Source organism: Pongo abelii, chromosome 8 (assembly GCF_028885655.2).
Source record: "Pongo abelii isolate AG06213 chromosome 8, NHGRI_mPonAbe1-v2.0_pri, whole genome shotgun sequence".
NCBI lineage: Eukaryota > Metazoa > Chordata > Mammalia > Primates > Hominidae > Pongo > Pongo abelii.
In genome coordinates this window covers 33,432,720-33,454,376 of record NC_071993.2, presented here as the reverse complement: position 1 = coordinate 33,454,376, position 21,657 = coordinate 33,432,720, and the positions used below count along the sequence as shown (strand labels likewise).

Below are 21,657 nucleotides of genomic sequence, written 5' to 3'. Positions count from 1 at the left end.
TATGTATCAACAATGTAGAAAAATAATTAGATATTTTATGGAATATGAAAATGTGACTTTCATATCTTCTTGAGTTTGTAGACTTCGTAGCTGGGGAGGACGAAGTAATTAAACTTGTAGTAGCATAAGCATTGAGATTGCATTCCTTTCCACTGGAGTTTTTATGTGATTTGAATTTTTTGCTAGATTTGAAAACTACTGACTAGGTCATATAACAGGAAAAATACATGAAAGTTATGAAAGGAGAGTTCATATTGAACAGGGACAATTAGAATGGGTGACTTGGGTCAACTGGTGAACCTAATATTTTGTGAGAGAAAGTTGTTTATAGCAGACTATATAACTAAAGTTGGAAACCTATAATGACCCAGATACCATAGAGTGGAAGTTTTGCTCTGAAGAAATGTCTGAGCTCTTGAATAAATGTTAAGTATTACAGTGTAACATTTGAAGCCCAAATATACCACCAGTGAAATCTAAACCAAAGTATGGACCAGCTGAGGCATCATTACCAAAATGAACCGAGACACATAAGAACGTATTTTCCATAAGTACACAGCTATATTTTGTGAACATAAGCACATCTATAGAAACATAAAAATAGGGAATATGAGCAGTCATATAGCCTCTCTGATTATTACTCCAACTAGCACACATAAGAAGGAATGGTTCATTTCAAGTGAGTATGCAAAGATTCTTAGATAAGCAGGGAGGCAACGAGAAGAGCATTTTAGGGGAGATAAGGTTAAGCATTTAGGAAGAGAATCTATGTGCTAAAGTAATTTACAATCTAGTAACATTCATGTTTCCTCCCTCACAGTATCCTCTCATTGCTTTAATTCTTTTTAAATACGATCCTGCCTGGAATTCACCGAGATATTTTTACAAAATAAATAACATACCATGCTATATGCCTATGTAAAGTGTTCAATTCAATGTTTTTTAGGATGTTCACATATTTGTGTAGCTCTGATCACAGTCAATTTTAGATTCTACTTGAGTTTATACTAATCAAATTCCAGTGAAGTACAGAAATATTACTCCCATATAGCATTATTCCTTCTTCAACATTTTTGTACTACTATTATGTGTATTACTACTATATATATTACAGACATTGTTATAATTGTTGTTACGATTAATTATTTATATAATACTGTGCCTTTTAATTAAGCTAAGAAAGAAGAGCAAGTACATATTTTTAGTGTTTACTATACTAACCTTGTTTATATTTTTTTTGCATTTGTTCCTGTGGATTTGAGTTACTATCCAGTGTTATTTTATTTTTAAAATTTTTTTTAAAAATTTATTTTTTTATTTCAATAGGTTTTTGGGGAACAGGTGGTGTTTGGTTTCATGAATAAGTTCTTTAGTGGTGATTTGTGAGATTTTGGGGCACCCATCACCTGAGCAGTGTACACTGTACCCAATGCATAGTCTTTTGTCCCTTGCCACCCCCTACTCTTTCCCCAAGTCCCCAAAGTCCAACATACCATTCTTATGCCTTTGCATCCTCATAGCTTAGCTCCCACATGAGTGATAACATACAACGTTTGGTTTTCCATTCCTGAGTTACTTCACTTATAATAATAGTCTCCAATTCCATTCAGGTTGCTGCAAATGCCATTATTTTGTTCCTTTTTATGGCTGAGTAGTATTCCGTGATATATACACACCACATTTTCTTTATCCATTCGTTGATTGTTGGGCATTTGGGCTGATTCCATATTTTTGCAATGGCAAATTGTACTGCTATAAACATATGTGTGCAAGTATCTTTTTGTATAATGATTTCCTTTCCTCTGGGTAGATACCTAGAAGTGGGATTGCTGGATCAAAGGGTAGATCTACTTTTAGTTCTTTAAGGACTCTCCACACTGTTTCCCACAGTGGTTGTACTAGTTTACATTCCCACCAACAGTGTAAAAATGTTTCCTTTTCACTGCATCCATGCCAACATCTGTTATTTTTTGATTTTTTGATGATGGCCATTCTTGCAGGAATGAGGTGGTATCACATTATGGTTTTTATTTGCATATCCCTGATAATGAGTGATGTTGAGCATTCTTCCATATGCTTGTTGGCCATTTGTATATCTTCTTTTGAGAATTGTCTATTCATGTCCTTAGCCCACTTTTTGATGGGATTTTTTTTTTCTTGCTGATTTGAGTTCTTTGTAGATTCTGGATATTAGTCCTTTGTCAGATATATAGATTGTGAAGATTTTCTACCACTCTGAGGGTTGTCTGTTAATTCTGCTGATAATTTCTTTTGCTGTGCAGAAGCTTTTTAATTTAATTAAGTCCCATCTATTTATCTTTGTTTTTGTTGCATTTGCTTTTGGGTTCTTGGTCATGAAGTCTTTGCTTAAGCTAATGTCTAGAAGGGTTTTTCAATGTTATCTTCTAGAAGCTTATGATTTCAAGTCTTAGATTTATCTTTGATCCATCTTGAGTTGATTTTTGTATAAGGTGAGAGATGAGGATCCAGTTTCATTCTTCTACATGTGGCTTGACAATTACCCCAGCACCATTTGTTGAATATGGTGTCCTTTCCCCACTTCATGTTTTTGTTTGTTTTGTCGAAGATCTGTTGGCTGCAAGTATTTGGCTTTATTTCTGGGTTCTCTATTCTGTTCCATTGGTCTATGTGTGTATTTTTATACCAGTACCATGCTGCTTTGGTGACTATGGCCTTATAGTTTGAAGTCGGGTAATGTGATCCCTTCAGATTTATTCTTTTTGCTTAGTCTTGCTTTGGCTATGTGGGCTCTTTTTTGGTTCCATATGAATTTTAGGATTGTTTTTTCTAGTTCTGTGAAGAATGATGTTGGTATTTTGATGGGAATTGCATTGAATTTGTAGATTGCTTTTGGCAATATAGTCATTTGTTGGTGTCGTCTAGGATTTCCTTCAGCAGTGTTTTGTAGTTTTCCTTGCAGAGGTCTTTCACGTCCTTGGTTAAGTATATTCCTACCTTTTTTTTGTTTTTTGTTTGTTTGTTTTGGCAGCTATTGTGAAAGGAGTTGAGTTCTTTATTTGATTCTCAGCTTGGTCACTGTTGGTGTACAGCAGCACTACTGATTTGTGTATATTAAGTTTGTATCCTGAAACTTTGCTGAATTCATTTATGAGTTCTAGGAGCTTTTTGGATGAGTCTTTAGTGCTTTCTAGGTATATGATCATATCATCAGCAAACAGTGACAGTTTGATTTCCTCTTTACCAATTTGGATGTCCTTTATTTCTTTTCCTTGTCTGATTGCTCTGGCTAGGACTTCCAGTACTATGTTGAACAGAAGTGGTGAGAGTAGGCATCCTTGTCTTGTTCCAGTTTTCAGGGGGAATGCTTTCAAAACCCATTCAGTGTAATGTTGGCTGTTGGTTTGTCATAGATAGCTTTTATTACCTTACGTTATGTTCCTTTTATGCCAATTTTGCTGAGGGTTTTAATCATAAAGCGATGCTGGATTTTGTCAAGTGCTTCTTCTGCATCTGTTGAGATATCATGTGATTGTTGTTTTTAATTCTGTTTATGTGGTGTATCACATTTACTGACTTGCATATGATAAAACATCCCTGCATACCTGGTATGAAACCCACTAGATCATGGTGGATTATCTTTTTGATATGCTCTTGGATTTGGTTTGGTAGTATTTTTTTGAGGATTTTTTCATCTATGTTCATCAGGGATATTGGTCTGTAGTTTCCTTTTTTTGTTATGCCCTTCCCTGGTTTTGGTATTAGGGTGATACTGGCTTCGTAGAATGATTTAGGGAGGATTCCTTCTTTCTGTATCTTTTGGAATCATGTCAATAGGATTGGTACCAATTTTTCTTTGAATGTCAGATAGTACAGCCGTGAATCCATTTGGTCCTGAACTTTTTTTGTTGTTGGCAACTTTTAAATTACCATTTCAATCTTGCTGCTTGTTATTGGTCTGTTCAGAGATTCTATACCTTCCTGGTTTAATCTAGGGGGATTGTATATTTCCAGGAATTTATCCATCTCCTCTAGGTTTTCTAGTTTATATGGGTAAATGTGTTCAGAGTAGCCTTGAATAATGTTTTATATTTCTGTGGTATCAGTTGTAATAACTCCTGTTTCATTTCTAATTGAGCTTATTTGGATCTTCTCTCTTCTTTCCTTGGTTAATCTTGCTAATGGTCTATCAATTTTATTTATCTTTTCAAATAATCAGCTTTTTGTTTCATTTATCTTTTGCATTTTTTTGTTTCATTCTTGTTTAGATCTGCTCTGATCTTTGTTATTTCTTTTCTTCTGCTGGGTTTGGGTTTGGATTGTTCTTGTTTCTCCAGTTCCGTGAGATGTGACCTTAGATTGTCTATTTGTGCTCTTTCAGACTTTTTTGATTTAGGCATTTAATGCTATGAACAGTTCCTCTTAGCAATGCTTTTGCTGTATCCCAGAGGTTTTGATAGGTTGTGTCACTATTATTGTTCAGTTCAAAGAATTTTTAAATTTCAATCTTGATTTCATTGTTGACCCAATGATCATTCTGGAGCAGGTTATTTAATTTCCATGTATTTGCATGATTTTTAGGGTTCCTTTTGGAGTTGATTTCCAATTTTATTCCACTGTGGTTTGAGAGAGTACGTGATATAATTTTGATTTTCTTAAATTTACTGAGACTTGTTTTGTGGCCTGTCATATGGTCTATCTTGGAGAATGTTCCATGTGCTGATGAATAAAATGTATATTCTGCAGTTGTTGAGTAGAATGTTCTGTAGATATCTGTTAAGTCCATTTGTTGCAGGGTAGAGTTCAAGTTCATTGTTTCTTTGTTGACTTTCTGTCTTGATGATTTGTCTAGTGATGTCAGCGGAGTATTAAAGTCCCCCACTATTATTGTGTCATCTCATTTCTTAGGTCTAGCAGTAATTGTTTTATAAACTTGGCATCTCCAGTGTTAGGTGCATATACATTTAGAATTGTGATATTTTCCTGTTGGACTAGCCCTTTTATCATTCTATAATGTCCCTCTTTGTCATTTTTAACCGCTGTTGGTTTAAGGTTTGTTTTGTCTAGTATAAGAACAGCTACTCCTGCTTGCTTTTGATGTCCATTTGCACAGAACATCTTTTTCCACACCTTTACCTTAAGTTTACGTGAGTCTTTATGTGTTGAGTCTCCTGAAGACAGGAGAAACTTGGTTTTTCTTATCCATTCTGCAGTTCTGTATCTAATTCTTATCTATTCTGCAATTCTGTATCTTTTAAGTGGAGCATTTAGGTCATTTACATTCAATGTTAGTATTGAGATGTGAGGTACTATTCCATTCATCTTACCATTTGTAGCCTGAATACCTTTTTTTCTCCCCACTGTGTTAATGTTATATGGGTCCTGTGAGATTTATGTTTTAAGGAGGTTCTATTTTGGTGTATTTTGAGGGTTTGTTTCAAGATTTAGGGCTCCTTTTAGCAGTTCTTATAGTACTGGCTAGGTAGTGGCAAATTATCTCAGCATTTGCTTGTCTGGAAAAGACTGTATCTTTCCTTCATTTATGAAGCTCAATTTCACTGGATACAAAATTTTTGGCTGATAATTGTTTTATTTAAGGAGGCTAAAAATAGGACCCCAATTCCTTCTAACATGTAGGGCTTCTGCTGAGAAGCCTGCTGTTAATCTGACAGGTTTTCCTTTATAGGTTACCTTATGCTTTTGCCTCACAGCTCTTAAGATTCTTTTCTTTATCTTGACTTTAGATAACCTGTTGACTATAGGCCTGCATGATGATCTTTTTGTGATGAATTTCCCAGGTGTTCTTTGAGCTTCTTGTGTTTGGATGTCTAGATCTCTAGCAAGACTGGAGAAGTTTTTCTTGATTATTCTCTCAAATATGTTTTCCAAACTTTTAGATTTCTCTTCTTCTCAGGAAGTCCAATTATTCTCAGGTTTGAACATTTAACATAGTCCCAAACTTCTTGGAGTCTTTGTTCATTTTTGAAAATTCTTGTTTCTTTGTGTTTGATGGATAGAGTTAATTCAAAACCCTTGTCATCGAGCTCTGAAGTTCTTTCTTCTGCTTGTTTGGTTCTATTATGGAGACTTCCCAGTGCACTTAGCATTTCTCTAAGTGTGTCCTTGAGCCAGGAAGAGAGGCATCACCAGAAATCAGCCTTGGCAGCACTTTGATTTTGAAGTTTTAGTGTTCAGAACTGTGAGAAAATCAATTTCTGATGTTTAAGGCACCCAGTGCAGTATTTTGTTCTGGCAATCTGGGCAGTGAATACAGACATTGTCACCATACCCCCTTTTATGCTTTAATTATGGTTTCCTTGAATTCTCTGAACCTATTTATTTTTATTATTTTTTATATACATATTTTTATTATACTTTAAGTTCTAAGGTACATGTGCACAACGTGCAAGTTTGTTACATATGTATACATGCGCCATGTTGGTGCACTGCACCCATTAACTCATCATTTACATTAGGTATGTCTCCTAATGCTATCCCTCCCCGCTTCCCCCCACCCCACAACAGGCCTCAGTGTGTGATGTTCCCCTTCCTGTGTCCATGTGTTCTCATTGTTCAATTCCCACCTATGAGTGAGAACATGCGGTGTTTGGTATGTATTTTGTCCTTGTGATAGTTTGCTGAGAATGATGGTTTCCAGCTTCATCCATGTCCCTACAAAGGACATGAACTCATCATTTTTTATGGCTGCATGGTATTCCATGGTGTATATGTGCCACATTTTCTTAATCCAGTCTATCATTGATAGACATTTGGGTTGGTTCCAAGTCTTTGCTATTGTGAATAGTGCCGCAATAAACATACATGTGTATGTGTCTTTACAGCAGCATGTTTTATAATCCTTTGGGTATATACCTAGTAATGGGATGGCTGGGTCAAATGGTATTTCTAGTTCTAGATCCCTGAGGAATCGCCACACTGTCTTCCACAATGGTTGAACTAGTTTGCGGTCCCACCAGCAGTGTAAAAGTGTTCCTATTTCTCCACATCCTCTCCAGCACCTGTTGTTTCCTGACTTTTTAATGATCGCCATTCTAACTGGTGTGAGATGGTATCTCATTGTGGTTTTGATTTGCATTTCTCTGATGGCCAGTGATGATGAGCATTTTTTCATATGTCTTTTGGCTGCATAAATGTCTTCTTTTGAGAAGTGTCTGTTCACATTCTTCACCCACTTTTTGATGGGGCTGTTTGTTTTTTTCTTGTAAATTTGTTTGAGTTCTTTGTAGATTCTGGATATTAGCCCTTTGTCAGATAAGTAGATTGCAAAAATTTTCTCCCATTCTGTAGGTTGCCTGTTCACTCTGATAGTAGTTTCTTTTGCTGTGCAGAAGCTCTTTAGTTTAATTAGATCCCATTTGTCAATTTTGGCTTTTGTTGCCATTGCTTTTGGTGTTTTAGACATGAAGACCTTACCCATGCCTATGTCCTGAATGGTATTGCCTAGGTTTTCTTCTAGGGTTTTTATGGTTTTAGCTCTAACATTTAAGTCTTTAATCCATCTTGAATTAATTTTTGTATAAGGTGTAAGGAAGGGATCCATTTTCAGCTTTCTACATATGGCTAGCCAGTTTTCCCAGCACCATTTGTTAAATATCTGAACCTATTTGTAATAACTGCTTTGTAGTCTTTGCCAAGTCTAACAGAGTAAACAGACAACCAACATACAATGAACTCAAACAAATTTACAAGAAAAAAACAAACAACCCCATCAAAAAGTCGGTGAAGGATATGAACAGAGACTTCTCAAAAGAAGACATTTATGCAGCCAAAACACACATGAAAAAATGCTCATCATCACTGGCCATCAGAGAAATGCAAATCAAAACCACAATGAGATATCATCTCACACCAGTTAGAATGGTGATCATTGAAAAGTCAGGAAACAACAGGTGCTGGAGAGGATGTGGAGAAATAGGAACACTTTTACACTGCTGGTGGGACCATAAACTAGTTCAACCATTGTGGAAGTCAGTGTGGCGATTCCTCAAGGATCTAGAACTAGAATTTTAGAATAAAAACTGGATATTTTGGATATTTTTGATGATATTATAGAAAAATCTAGATATTGATTTACTCATCATATTTTAAAACTTGCTGTTTGCTTTTTAGTGATTTCTTTTAACTATTTTACTACATTATCTTTCTCCACAACAAGAAGATTCTAATATTGTTCCTCCGGGAGCATTGCTTTTGGTATGCACACTGCCACTTTTTAATGATAGTGGTTTCAGGGGGCTCTCTTTAATGGCCTCTTTCCCGTATTTCTTTGTTAAGCTCCCTGCCTGTTTCAGTATCTCACCAAAGATCAAGGAAAAAGATGCCTAACACTGTTATTCCAGAACTAAATTTAGTTGTGTAATCACTGAATTGTGGAACACAACTAAATAACTTTACTGTAGCTGAGATATTGTAAATTTACCTGACATTTTTATCAAATAGAGAGAATGGGTAGCCAATAAAATGACTATCTGTTATACTCCTCTTCTTATCACATTCACAAGTTAGTCTGTATGCTTTTACAAATTTAAGGCAACTTTCCTCTCTAAGCCAGAAATATAAAATGATAAGTACAGCATTTGTTTTCATTTTTTTCAACTTTCATTTTAAGTTCGGGGTACAAGTGTAAGTTTGTTACATAGGTAAACTTGTGTCATGGGGGTTTGTTGTACAGATTATTTCATCACCCAAGTATTAAGCCTAGTAACCATTAGTTATTTTTCCTGATCCTGTCCCTCTTTCATCCTCCACTCTCCAAAAGGCCCCGGTGTTTGTTGTTCCCCTCCATGTGTCCATATGCTCTCATCATTTAGCTCCCATTTATAGGTGAGGACATGCAGTATTTGATTTACTATTCCTGTGTTAGTTTGCTAAGGATAATGGCCTCCAGCTCCATCCATGTCCCTGCAAAGGACATCATCTTGTTTCTTTTTTATGTCTGCACAGTATTCTATGGTGTATATGTACCAACGTTTCTTTATCTAGTCTATTACTGATGGGCATTTGGGTTGATTTCATGTCTTTGCTATTGTGAATAGTGCTGCATTACATAAGGGTAAAGGTTCAATTCAACCAGATCTAACTATCCTAAATATAAGCATCTAACACATGAGCACCCAGATTCATAAAGCAAGTTCTCAGAGGCCTTCAAAGAGACTTAGGCTCCAACACAATAATAGTGGGAGACTTTTAGACAGATAATTGAGACAGAAAATTGTATCAGAGATATTCAGGACCTGAACTCAGCATTGAATTAAAGTATAGCATTTGAAATAATAGCATCAAGTACATATTTAGGTCACAACAGCCTTGCATTTTTATGGATTACTTTACCAATAAATGAGTTCTAAAACTAATCATGTCTAGCTAATGTTCCTTTGATAGCAAATACTAGAGTTCCACAAATTACAGGAGGAAATTCATGAAGATATTTTCTCATGTAATGATAACTTACAGCTACAGTTGTCATCAAAGATCCATATTTAACTTCAGAGCTAAATAAGCCATTAACAGGAGACTTGAAAAATTCTTGTTCTTACCTGCATGACTCTTTGACTGTATGTTGATTAGATGCTCTATTATATCTTTTCCATTAACACCTTTCAAGTGTTTTAAGACAGTCTCTATAAAAATAAAACAGATTTTCAAAACACCTTGAAAGGTAAATTGTAACATATGTCTGTGCTGTGTGTATGTGATAGTATATCTGTATGTATGAATAGTAATGACTTAATTAGCATCAGTCATTAAAGAAGATGAATTAGTAAAAAAAAAGCCCTGGACTGCAGAATTACAAAGCCTTAGAACTGGAAGCATTCTTAGCAATTATATAAGCCTAGAGAAGTTTAGTGATTTGAACAAAATCAGATATATAGTTAACTATAAAACTTATACAGAAATAGATGTTTGTTATTCCTTAACCAGCGCTTTCTTCCATACAATGGTGCCTCTTCTCCAAACTGAAATTATCCTAGAGAGTTTATGATAAGAATATGATTTTTAAGCATATTCATACTTCATACAAGCATATCCATACACCAGGTATGGATATACCTGGTGAGGTGGAATATAATTTTATTCACAAGTCAACTTGTGAACTATGGTCTTTATAGTCACAGAAAGTTAACCATCAGGGAGAAATTCTCTGATTCTTCTAAGAATATTTTAGCCCCTTTTTATGTTATGTAACTATAAATTATGTGACAGCAGTGATTATTGTGGACTGGTAGAACGTGCCCGCTCAGGTCCATTTAGAATGTAGACTTTGTAGACGGGGAGGAAGAAATGGGTAATTTTGCATTCCTATCAGCATTGAGATTGGATCCCTTTCCCTTTGAGTTTTGACATGATTTGAACTTTTTGCTTGATTTTGAAACAACTACTAGGGTCAATGACAGAAAAATAAAATCAAAATTAATAAAGGGAATTAATATTAAAAATCAAATAATCTGGATTTATGAAGCTTGGTCATCTACTGGGCCTCAAGTTTTGTGGGTGAAATTGGGTCTTAGCAGAGCATGTGACTGTAGTGTGAAAACTGCAATGACCCAGACATCATAGAGTAGAAGTTTTGCTCTGGAGAAATGGTTGAGTCCATGAATAAATTTTAAAGCTGCAAATGACCTTTACATCCCATATGTACCACCATTACAATCTGTATAGAAATAGGAACAATTCATTATCTCCAAAATGAAAAGATGCATCAGATTGACAGAATAAGTTATTAATTTAATTAAAATATTTTGTGAAAATGATGACCTATAGCAACAACAACAACAACAAAAACCTGGGGAACATTAGCAGACATATTTTAACCTCTTTAGTTATTTCCCTAACTGGTATAAGCAAGGAGTACTGATTCATTTGAGTTAGATAAGCAAAAGTTTCTTAGATCAGTAATGAGTATTCGAGGACAGATAGGTTTAAGCACTAAGAATACAAAATTATGTGCTAGAGAAATATAATTTAGTAAGAGTCACAATTTTCCTTCTTCATAACATCCTCCCAGTACTTTACATCTCTTTTTGAAACTGTTACACATGGATTTTATTGAGCTTTCTTTTTTTAAAAAAAAGGGTAATATATCATACAATTTGCCCTTGTAAAGCATCTAATTCAAATATTTTTAATATATTCACAGTTGTTAAACCATCATCACAGTCATTTTTAGAATCTACTTCAGATTTATTCTAATTAATTTCCAGTAAACTATATAAGGATTACTGCTATATTTTCTATTCCCTCTTCCTGACATTTGTACAATTGTTATACCTATAAATATTAAAACCATTGTTATAATTATTTCTCTATATAACTTTATGCCTTTTAAAGAACTGAGAAAAGAAAGAAGAACAAGTACATATTTATAATGTTTGTTATATGAACATTCTTGTTCATAGTTTCTGGTTCTTTTTATTATTTCCTGTGGATTTGAGTTACCATCTATTGTCATTTTCTTACTCCAGCATACTATTGCTCCCAGCCATTTCCTTTGTGCTGCTATTGTCAAATATATTGCATGCCTATTACATGTCTATTATGTGATAGGCCCCAAAATACAGTTACATATCAAATTTATATATCTATATATGGTACCCACACTATTACATTTTAAATCAATTAAGAGAAGAAAAGAACAAAATATGCATTTATATAATATTATGTAATAGAATTATTTCACTAATGCTTTTGTTGAAAAAATTATGATGTGAGGAAACTTGTTCTCAGCCTGAGGAACTTTCTTAAGTATTTTTTTAATAACATGGCCTGATACCAACTAATCCTGTAAATTTTTATTTCAGATTCTTTTTATTTGAGTTTCACTTTTAAAAATAATTTTGCCAAACATAAAATTATTGGTTGATATTTTTTTCTTGCAGCCCTTTGAAAATGCCATCCTACTGTCTTCTGGCCTCCATAGTTTTTGGGTTTTTTTCCCCCAAGATGGAGTCTCTCGTCTTGGCTCACTGCAAACTCCACCCCCGGGTTCAAGCAATTCTCCTGCCTCAGTCTCATGAGTAGCTGGGATTACAGGCCCGCACCACCATGCCCAGCTAATTTTTGTATTTTAGTAGAGACAGGGCTTCACCAGGTTGGCCAGACTGGTCTCGAACTGCTGACCTCAAGTGATCCACCCCCCTTGGCCTCCCAAAGCACTGGGATTACAAGCATGAGCCACTGCACCTGGCCTTGGCCTCCATAGTTTCTGATGCTATGTCACCTATTAATCTTACTAGAATTAGCTTTTGTATGGTTACACTCATGTAACCATACAAACATGATGTTTGGACCACATATAACATGGTGATTCCATAAGATTGTAATGAAGCTGGAAATTTCTATCATGTAGTGATGTTGTAACCATCGTAATATCTTAATGTAATGAATTATTCACATACCTGTGATGATGCTGGTGTAAACAAACCTACTCTGCTGCCAGATATATAAAAGTATAGCACACAGAATTATGTACAGTACATAACATTTGATGATAATAATAAAAAGCTATGTTACTGTTTTATATATTTACTATACATTTTTATTTTTATTTGAGTATGCATACTTCTACTTACAAAAAACATTAACTGTAGAACAGCCTCAGACAGGTCCCTCAGGACGTATTCCAGAAGAAGGCATCGTTATCATAGGAGATGAAAGCTTCATGTGTGTTACTTTCCCTGAAGACTTTCCACTGGGGCAAGACGTGGAGGTGGAAGACAGTGATGATATTGATGATCCTGATTCTGTGTAGGTCTAGGCTAATGTGTGTGTTTGTGTCTCAGTTTTTAACAAAAATGTTTTAAAGGTAATAAAAAAATTAAATAGAAAGCAGCTTATTGAATAAGGATATAGAAAAAGAAAATATTTTTGTACAACTGTGCAATGTGTATTTTAAGTTAAATGTTATTATAAGAGTCCAAAAATTAAAAAAATAAAAAGTTTATAAAGTTAAAAAGTTACAGTAAGCTAAGGTTATTTTTAAGGAAAGATTTTTAAAAATAAATTTCATGTAGCCTAAGTGTACATACAGTGTTTTATAAAGTCTACTGTAGTGTACAATAATGTCCTAGACCTTTGCATTCACTCACTGCTCACTCACTGATGCGCCCAGAGAAACATTCAGTCTTGCAAGCTCTACTCATGGTAAGTGTTCTATACAGGTGTACCACTTTTTATCTTTTATCTGGTATTTTTACTGTATCTTTTCTATGTTTAGATACAGAATTGCTTACTCTTGTGTTACCATTGCCTGCAGAATTCAGTCCAGTAACATGCTGTACAAGTTTGTAGCCTAGGAGCAATAGGCTATATAATATAGTCTAGGTATGTAGAAAGCTATACCACCTAGGTTTGTGTAAGTATACTCTATGATGTTTGCATGATGATGAAGTCACCCAACGATGCATTTGTCAGGACACATTTCCATCATTAGGCAACACATGACTGTAGCTGTTCTCTTGCTACTTCAAGGTTTTCACTTTGTCTCTCAACGTTTTTACTATGTTGGATCTGGTTGTGAATTTTATTGTGTTTATATAATTGGATTTAATTGAACTTAGATTGGTGGACTAGTATTTTACATCAAACATTTTTCAAAATTTCAGCCATAATTTATTTAAATTATTTTATTTTTTCTCTCCTAGTAATCCTATTACTTTAAATTTACAGATTATTTCTTCTGTTAAAACTACTCTTGAGCCCCTCTAGTGAATTTTTCTTCAGTTATTTTACTATCAACGCTAGAATTTCCTTTTTACATGCACTAAAACATCACATTGTATCCCATAAATATGTTCAATCATAAATCAAAATACTTTTAATCTTTTTGTTAATATTCTCTATTTGGTGAGACATTCTCATCATATCTTCCTTTCATGCTTAAGCATAGATTTTATGAATTCTTTTAAATATTTATAAGAATTATTTTGTAGTCGCTTCCTGCTATACCAAACATTTGGCATCCTCATAAAAAGTTTCTGTTACTTTTTTCCTATGTATGGGACACATCTTCCTGTTTTTTTTTCTTTTTTGCATGTCTATCATATTTTGCTAAAATTGGGCTTTTTAGATAGCAAACCGACATACAGATTTCTTCTTTACCTTTTGGAATCTTGTTGTGTACACATTTCTTTATTTAGCTATTTGGGTGGACTATTTTCTATTTTACTGAAGTCTTCTCCTGCAACATGAAGCTTCTAATATTATTCCTCTGTGGGCACAGATGTATATACACATGTATTAGGGTTCTCTAGAGGGAAAGAACTAATAGGATATATATATATATATATATATATATATTATATATATATATCCTTATATATATAAGAACTAATAGGATTATATATTTATTAAGTATTAACTCACATTATCACAAGGTCCCACAATAGGTCAGCTCCTGCAAGCTGAGGAGCAAGGAGAGCCAGTCAAGTCCCAAAACTGAAGAACCTGAAGTCCAATGTTTGAGGGCAGGAAGCATCCAGCACAGGATAAAGATGTAGGCTGGGAGACTAGGCCAGTCTAGTCTTTTCACGTTTTTCTGCCTGTTTTATATTCTAGCCACACTGGCAGCTGATTAGATGGTGCCCACCCAGATTAAGGGTGGGTCTGCCTTTCCAGTCCACTGACTCAAATGTTAATCCCCTTTGGCAACACCCTCACAGACACACCCATAATCAATACTTTGCATCCTTCAATCCAATCAAGTTAACACTCAGTATTAACCATCATAAGTCCACCCCTTGTCAATTTGAACCCATACACATCTCCTGAGATCATACATAATCTTCAAATAAAGGCATAATTATGCCTAACATAATACAACTATCCTTCATATAACCAGAAATGCACAAATCCCCAACCCAAATACTGTTACCTAAAGTTAACAATACTTAAATCTTACGTCACATGATAAAGGAAAAAGGAAATAAAATGAAGATATGTTCTTAGTACAAGTGTATACATGCGCAAATGTGTTTTTAACAAAAGAAGGAGGAACTACTCATGACAATTACAGTCCTCATTTCTGCAGCTGGTCACGTTGTTGTAGCTGGCATTGGTGACTGCCTTCTTCTACTTACGCATTCTGTATTCCCTTTGCCTTCAGCAAGCACCTCAGCAGGCTATGAAATTTTTTCCCGGTGCAGTGACCCAAACCTTCATTCCTGAAGGGTCTGTGCTATTTGTAGTCCTGCCTGGATTGGGCTGTTGTAGTTTCCCATTGACCTTAATCACAGGGCATGGTAATACTGAGAGATGCCCTAATGAATCTCCTGTATTCCATGCATACTCTTCCTGATCTCCACTGTGGAGTAGGAGACTGAATTCATCTTGATAGTCTGGGTCAATCACCCAGGCCAACACTGTAGCCCCCTTCTCAGCCTGTTGATTTAAAGGTAGGAGGAGCCCAAAGTGTCCATGTGGCACTCATAACTTCCAGTTTAATTGAATTATTGTGTCTCCTGGTGGCAGCATTCCTCCCTCTGGAACTAAGACCTCTAGGTGAGCAGAAAGTAATATCACAGGAACAAGAAGCAAAAGTTTTGCTAGTGGATCACTAGGGGTGATGGTGAGTGGTGCCACTTCCCACTTCCACCCCATGATTCCTGGACCTGTGAATCCTGGCTATGGGAGAAAGAGTAACATATATTGGATGCTGATCCAGAGAATACATGGCCTTCTGGAGAATTTTGTCCCAGCCCTGCAAAGTATTGTCACCTAGTTGGCATTGTAATTGTGACTTCAAAAGGCCATTCCAGCTACTTCAGGATGATGGGGAACATGGTAAGACCAGTGAATTCCAAGAGCATGAGTCCACTGCCGCACTTCTTCTTCTTCTTCTTTTTTTTTTTTTTTTTAACAATTTAAACAAGTTTATTCTGAGCCAATATGAATGACCATGGCCCAGGGAACAGTCTCAAGAGTTCTTGAGAAAGTATGCACAATGTAATTGAATTACAGTTTGGTTTTACACATTTGAGGGAGACAGGAGTTATAAGCAAAGACATAAATCAATACATGGAAGGTGTACTTTGGTTCAGATAAAAAAAGGCAGGGCATCTTAAAGGGGCATGGGCTTCCAGGTTGGAGGTAGATTCAAAGATTTTCTGATTTTGGCAATTGGTTGAAAGAGTTAAGCTTTGTCTAAAGACTTGAAGTCAGTGGAAAGAAATGCTTTAGTCAAGATAAGGGGGATTGTGGATGCCAAGGTCTTTATTACGCAGATGAAGCCTCACAGGTAGCAGCCTTTAGAGAGAATACATGATAAATGTCTCTTTTCAAGACTTAAAAGATGGCAGGCACTTAGTTAATCTATCCTATATCTGGGAAATGCCTGGAAAGGGATTTTGTGGCTGCATTAATGGAGATTCTCTATAGATAGAAATTTCTCCCACAAAAAATATGGCTTTGCAGGGCCATTTTAAAACATGGTTTTTACTTATTTATTTTTATTATACTTTAAGTTCCAAGGTACATGTGCACAACGTGCAGGTTTGTTACATAGGTTTACATGTGCCATGTTGGTTTGCTGCACCCATTAACTCATCATTTACCTTAGTTATTTCTCCCAACGCTATACCTCCCCCAGCCCCCTACCCCCCGACAGGCCCCGGTGTGTGATGTTCCCCACCCTGTGTCCATGTGTTCTCACTGTTCAACTCCCATCTATGAGTGAGAACATGCTACTGCCGCACTTCTTTAGCCATAAAGTGAGTGCCTTGGTCAGAGGCAATGCCATGATGGTGTATAAGGCATTCTGTGAGTCCACGGATGGTAGTCTTGGCAGAAGCATTGCATGCAAGACAGGAAAACCCATATCTGGAGTAAGTGTCTATTCCAATGAGGACAAACCTCTGCTCTTCCCATGATGGAAAAGGTCCCATATAATCAACCTGCCATCTGCCACCAGGTACCGAGGAATGGTGCCATATAGAGGGCTCAGTGTTAGTCTCTGCTGCTGGCAAATTGGGCACTCAGCAGTGGCCGTAGCCAGATCAGCCTTGGTGAGTGGAAGTCCACATTGCTGAGCCCATGTATAACCTCCATCCCTGCCACCATGGCCACTTTGTTCATGGGCCCATTGGGCAATGACAGGCGTGACTGGGGAAAGAGGCTGAGTGGTGTCCACAGAATGGGTCATCCTATCCACTTGATTATTAAAATCCTCCTCTGCTGAAGTCACCCACTGGCGAGCACTCACATGGGATACAAACATCTTCACCGTTTTTGACCATTCAGAGAGGTCCACCCACATACCTCTTCCCCAAACGTCTTTGTCACCAATTTTTTCATCATGCTTCTTTCAAGTCCCTGACCATCCAGACAAACTATTGGCTCCAACCCACGAATCAAATATATAATCACACATCTGGCCATTTCTCCTTCCATGCAGAGTGCACAACCAGAAGCACCACGCAAAGTTCTGTCCACTGAGAAGATTTCCCTTCACCGCTGTGTCTCAGGGATGTCCTAGAAATGGGCTGTAGTGCTGCAGCTGTCCACTTCCGAGTGGTGCCTGCATAACATGCAGAACCATCTGGGAACCAGGCCTTATTCTTCTCTTCCTCTGTCCACTGATCATAGGGAACTCCCCATGAGGCCATTGTTGCAGGCTTGGGGAGAGAAGGCAAGGGTGGCAGGAGTGGGGACCACGGGCATTTGAGCCACTTCCTCATGTAACTTGCTGGTGCCTTCAGGACCTGCTCAAGCCTGATCATGTACATACCACTTCCATTTGATGATGGAATGCTGCTGTGCACGCCCCACTCTATGGCTAGATGGGTCAGAAAGCATCCAGTTCATGATAGGCAGTTCAGGTCACATAGTCAAATGTTCAGTTTCTGCCAAAGCCCAGTAACAGGACAAGAGCTGTCTCTCAAAAGGAGGGCATCTTTTTCCCGTGCTGGATGCTTCCTGCCCTCGCATATTGGACTCCAAGTTCTTCACATTTCTGCTCATATAAATTAGAAAACTCATTTTTTTTTTTAGCATAGCGCACTTCCATGTGGGTTACACTTTGAACCTCACTTCTAGGGGACTGCTGGGACTTTAGTCTAGTTATGGGTCTAGAAGCAAACAGGGATGTTGGAGGTGGTTGCTGAGGAGAATAAACATTATCTTGCCTGGCAACTGCCTCAGGGGAGGCCATCACTGTTGCCTCAGGCAGCACAGAGTTTATCTCCTCAGACAAAGATGCAAAGGCTTGTGGCAGCATGGGTTGGGGAAGGGATGTTGTCACTACTGGGGATGGGGAAGCTGTTTCTTCTGGTAAAAAAGATTCATCAGAGTTTACAAATTCAGTGTCCCCAGCTTCATCAGGTCCTCCCACACGTCCGCATTCCAAGTTGCAGGGTCCCATTCTTTTTCAATCAATGCCCTCACTTTAACAGTAGACACCTGGCGAGGCTGTGCATGCACCTTTCATTGCAGGTCAGCCACTTGCATGATAAGAACTTGTGTCTGTTTTTCCAGAATTTCGGCTCTTTATCAGTGTTCTCCACACTATTAGAAGTAGAGTCCTTAACATTTTTGTGTTTAATCATATTAAGCAGCCAACTCCAGAAACCCCAAAACCAACGAAAGAACTTCATCCTTAATATTCTGTTCCTCTAGAGCCACTCCTGGTACCAAAATCTATATCAGTTAGGGTTTTCTAGAGGGAAAGAAGTAATAGAAGATATAGATATAGATATACAGATAGATATAGATGATATAGATGGGAGTTTATTAAGTATTAACTCACACAAGGGCAGGAAGCATCCAGCACAGGAGAAAGATGTAGGATGGGAGGCTAGGCCAGTCTAGCCTTTTCACGTTTTTCTGCCTGCTTTATATTCTAGCCATGCTGGCAGCTGATTAGATGGTGCCCACCCAGATTAAGGATGTGTCTGCCTTTCCCAGCCCACTGACTCAAATGTTAATCTCCTTTGGCAACACTCTCACAGACACACCAGGATCAATACTTTGAATCCTTCAATCCAATCAAACTGACAGTATTAACCATCATAACACACAATCACTTTTGGATGAGAGTTGTTTTAACACGGCTCTCTTTGTCTGTCTCTTTCCCTTATGTCTCTGTTAAGCTCTCTGCCTCTATGGGTATAACACCAAAAATTAAGGAGAAGTGTGTCAGTGTTTCACCACTAAAAATGCAGTAGTATAATTTTTGAACCATATAACAAAACTAAAGCAGCTGAAACACTGTCAATTTGCCTGATAACATAACGATATAAGAGGGAATGGGTAACAATGAAATAATTATCAGTTATATTCATCTTGTTATCATGTTCATAAGCTAGCAATTCTGCTTTTGCAAATACAAAGCAACTTTCCTAATTAGCCATAAATAGCAAATTGAACAGCATTTGAAATACATCTGCAAGCATATTCTAAGGTCACTATAGCATTAGACTTTTATGGATAACTTTTTAAATAAATGAGCCCTAAAGCTAATTTTCTATTGAGAATAAATACTAGAGTTGAACTAATTATAGGAGGAAATTCACGAAGACTTTTTCTCATGTGATAATTACATATAGGTACTGTTGTCATTAGTGATACATACTTAAACTCCAGAGAAGATAGGAAACCATAAGTAGATTTAAAAAATTCTTATTCTTACCAGGGTAACTCTTTCTCTTTAACTGTGTCTTAATTGCATCATTTATTGTACCTCTCTCAGTTGCTCTATGCAATCGTTCATCAGTCTCTATAAAAGTAAACAGATTTCAAAACACTTTTCTAATGTAAATATTAACGTGTGTGTGTGCATGTGTCTAATACTATCATAATTAATATTCTTCATTGGAGTAGAAGAATTATAATAAAGTGTCCAGATTGCAGCAACATAGGAATTCAAATTGAAAGGGCAATTAACAATCATATAAGCCTCATTATATTGAGGCTTAGTTATATTTAGTGATTTGACCGAGACCATATAGCAAGTAATAACAAAATTGAAGCACAGACTTATGCTACCTTATTTCTTAACTATTTTTTCCATATAATGCAATCTCATATGCAAATTTAAATCACACTAGATAGTTTGTGGTAATAACATAACTTTCAAGTATATATTAAGAACATATTCATGTTGTAGGGGTATATCTGGTGAGGTGGAACATAAATTTTTTTTCATAGTTGACCTATCTGCACACAATGGTCATCACAACTCACAAAATATAATAAAACAGAAGTTCCTTGACTCATCCAGAAATATTTTAATAGTCTACTTTAGGTGGTGTAACTATAATTCAAATAGGCATCAGTGATAAAAAAGAATAACAAATAATGCATGTAATGTGAAAAAGTCTCTTCTCTCTGGTTCTTTTAGCAGGTAGACTTTGTAGCTGCGAAGAAGAAAACAGGAATATTTGTAGTGGCACCAGCATTAGGATTGTATTCCTTTTCATTTGAGTTTTATGTGATTTATACATTTTGTTGGATTTAGAAACTAGTATCTAGGTATAATGATGGAAAAACTAAAAAATCTACTAAAAAGAATTTCATATTGAAAAACGGATAATTAGAACTGGTAAACCTGGTTTATTAAAAGTTTTTTGTGTCAAAGTTGGTTCTAGCAGAGCATGTAATGGTAGTTGGACACCTGTAATGATCCTGAACGATAGAGTGGAAGTCTTGCTTTGGGAAATTGGCTGAGCCCATTATTAATGTTAAAATTTGCACTATTATCATGGCAGCCCAAATATACCACCAATATAATTCAAATAGAGGCAGAAACCAGATTACACATCATTGTAAAAATGCATTATATTGGCCAGGTGCAGTGGCTCATGCCTGTAATCCTAGCACTTTTGGAGGCCGAGGTGGGCAGATCTCGAGGTCACAAGTTCGAGACCAGCCTGGCCAACATAGTGAAACCTTGTCTCTACTAAAAATACAAAAATTAGCAGGGTGTGGTAAAATACAAAAATTAGCAGGGCGTGGTGGCATGCGCCTTAGTCCCAGCTACTTAGGAGGCTGAGGCAGGATAATTGCTTGAACCTGGGAGGTGGAGGTTGTGGTGAGCCAAGATTGCATCATTGTACTCCAGCCTGGGCAATAGAGCGGGACACCATCTCAAAAAAAAAAAAAAAGCATCATATTGGACAAAACAAGTTTTCAATAATTCAATAACAACATTTTGTAAAAGTAATAGTTATATGCAACAGAAAACTGAGGAACATTAACAGATGTATTCCAGCTCTTTTGTCTTTCTCCTACCGATATAAGTAAGAAAGGCTGATTCATTTGAACTAAGAAATCAGAGGATTTTTAGATAAGCAGGGAGTCAATGAGTAGAGCATTTTAGAGTTAAACACTAGGAATACAAAGTTATGTGCTGGAAAGATTTATCAACTAGTAAAAGTCACAATTTTCCTCCCTTACGTTATTATCCTCTTGCTTTAAATTTTACAAAATCTTATCCTGCTTAGAGTTCCTGAGCTTTTAAAAATGTGTATATTTTTAAACCATACTATTTTTCCATTTAAAGTGTCCAATTCAATGCTTATTACAGAAATGTGTAATTATTACCTCAGTCAACTTTATAATCTTTTTCACATTTACACTAATTACATTCTACTGAGATACAGAAACATTACTCCTCTATATATAGCTTTATTCTCTTTCCCCAGTTTTTGTGCTATTGTTATACATCTC

The 21,657-nt window shown here is 36.4% G+C and overlaps 1 protein-coding gene across 49 annotated transcripts in view; it reads right to left on the bottom strand.

Moving 5' to 3' along the window:
• CCDC7 (coiled-coil domain containing 7) overlaps window positions 1-21,657 on the bottom strand; it is a 425,173-nt gene that overhangs the window by 41,297 nt on the left and 362,219 nt on the right. For 37 of the 49 annotated variants that reach the window (XM_054522140.1, XM_054522141.1, XM_054522147.1 and 34 more), the window contains 2 exons: window positions 19,619-19,705; window positions 9,537-9,620 (listed from right to left, as the gene is read on the bottom strand). In XM_054522140.1, the coding sequence (XP_054378115.1) occupies window positions 9,537-9,620; window positions 19,619-19,705 (171 nt within the window). Of the gene's footprint in view, window positions 1-9,536; window positions 9,621-19,618; window positions 19,706-20,196; window positions 20,346-21,657 lie in introns of those variants that run through there. The other 12 variants (XM_054522143.1, XM_054522146.1, XM_054522155.1 and 9 more) reach the window with 3 other exon arrangements.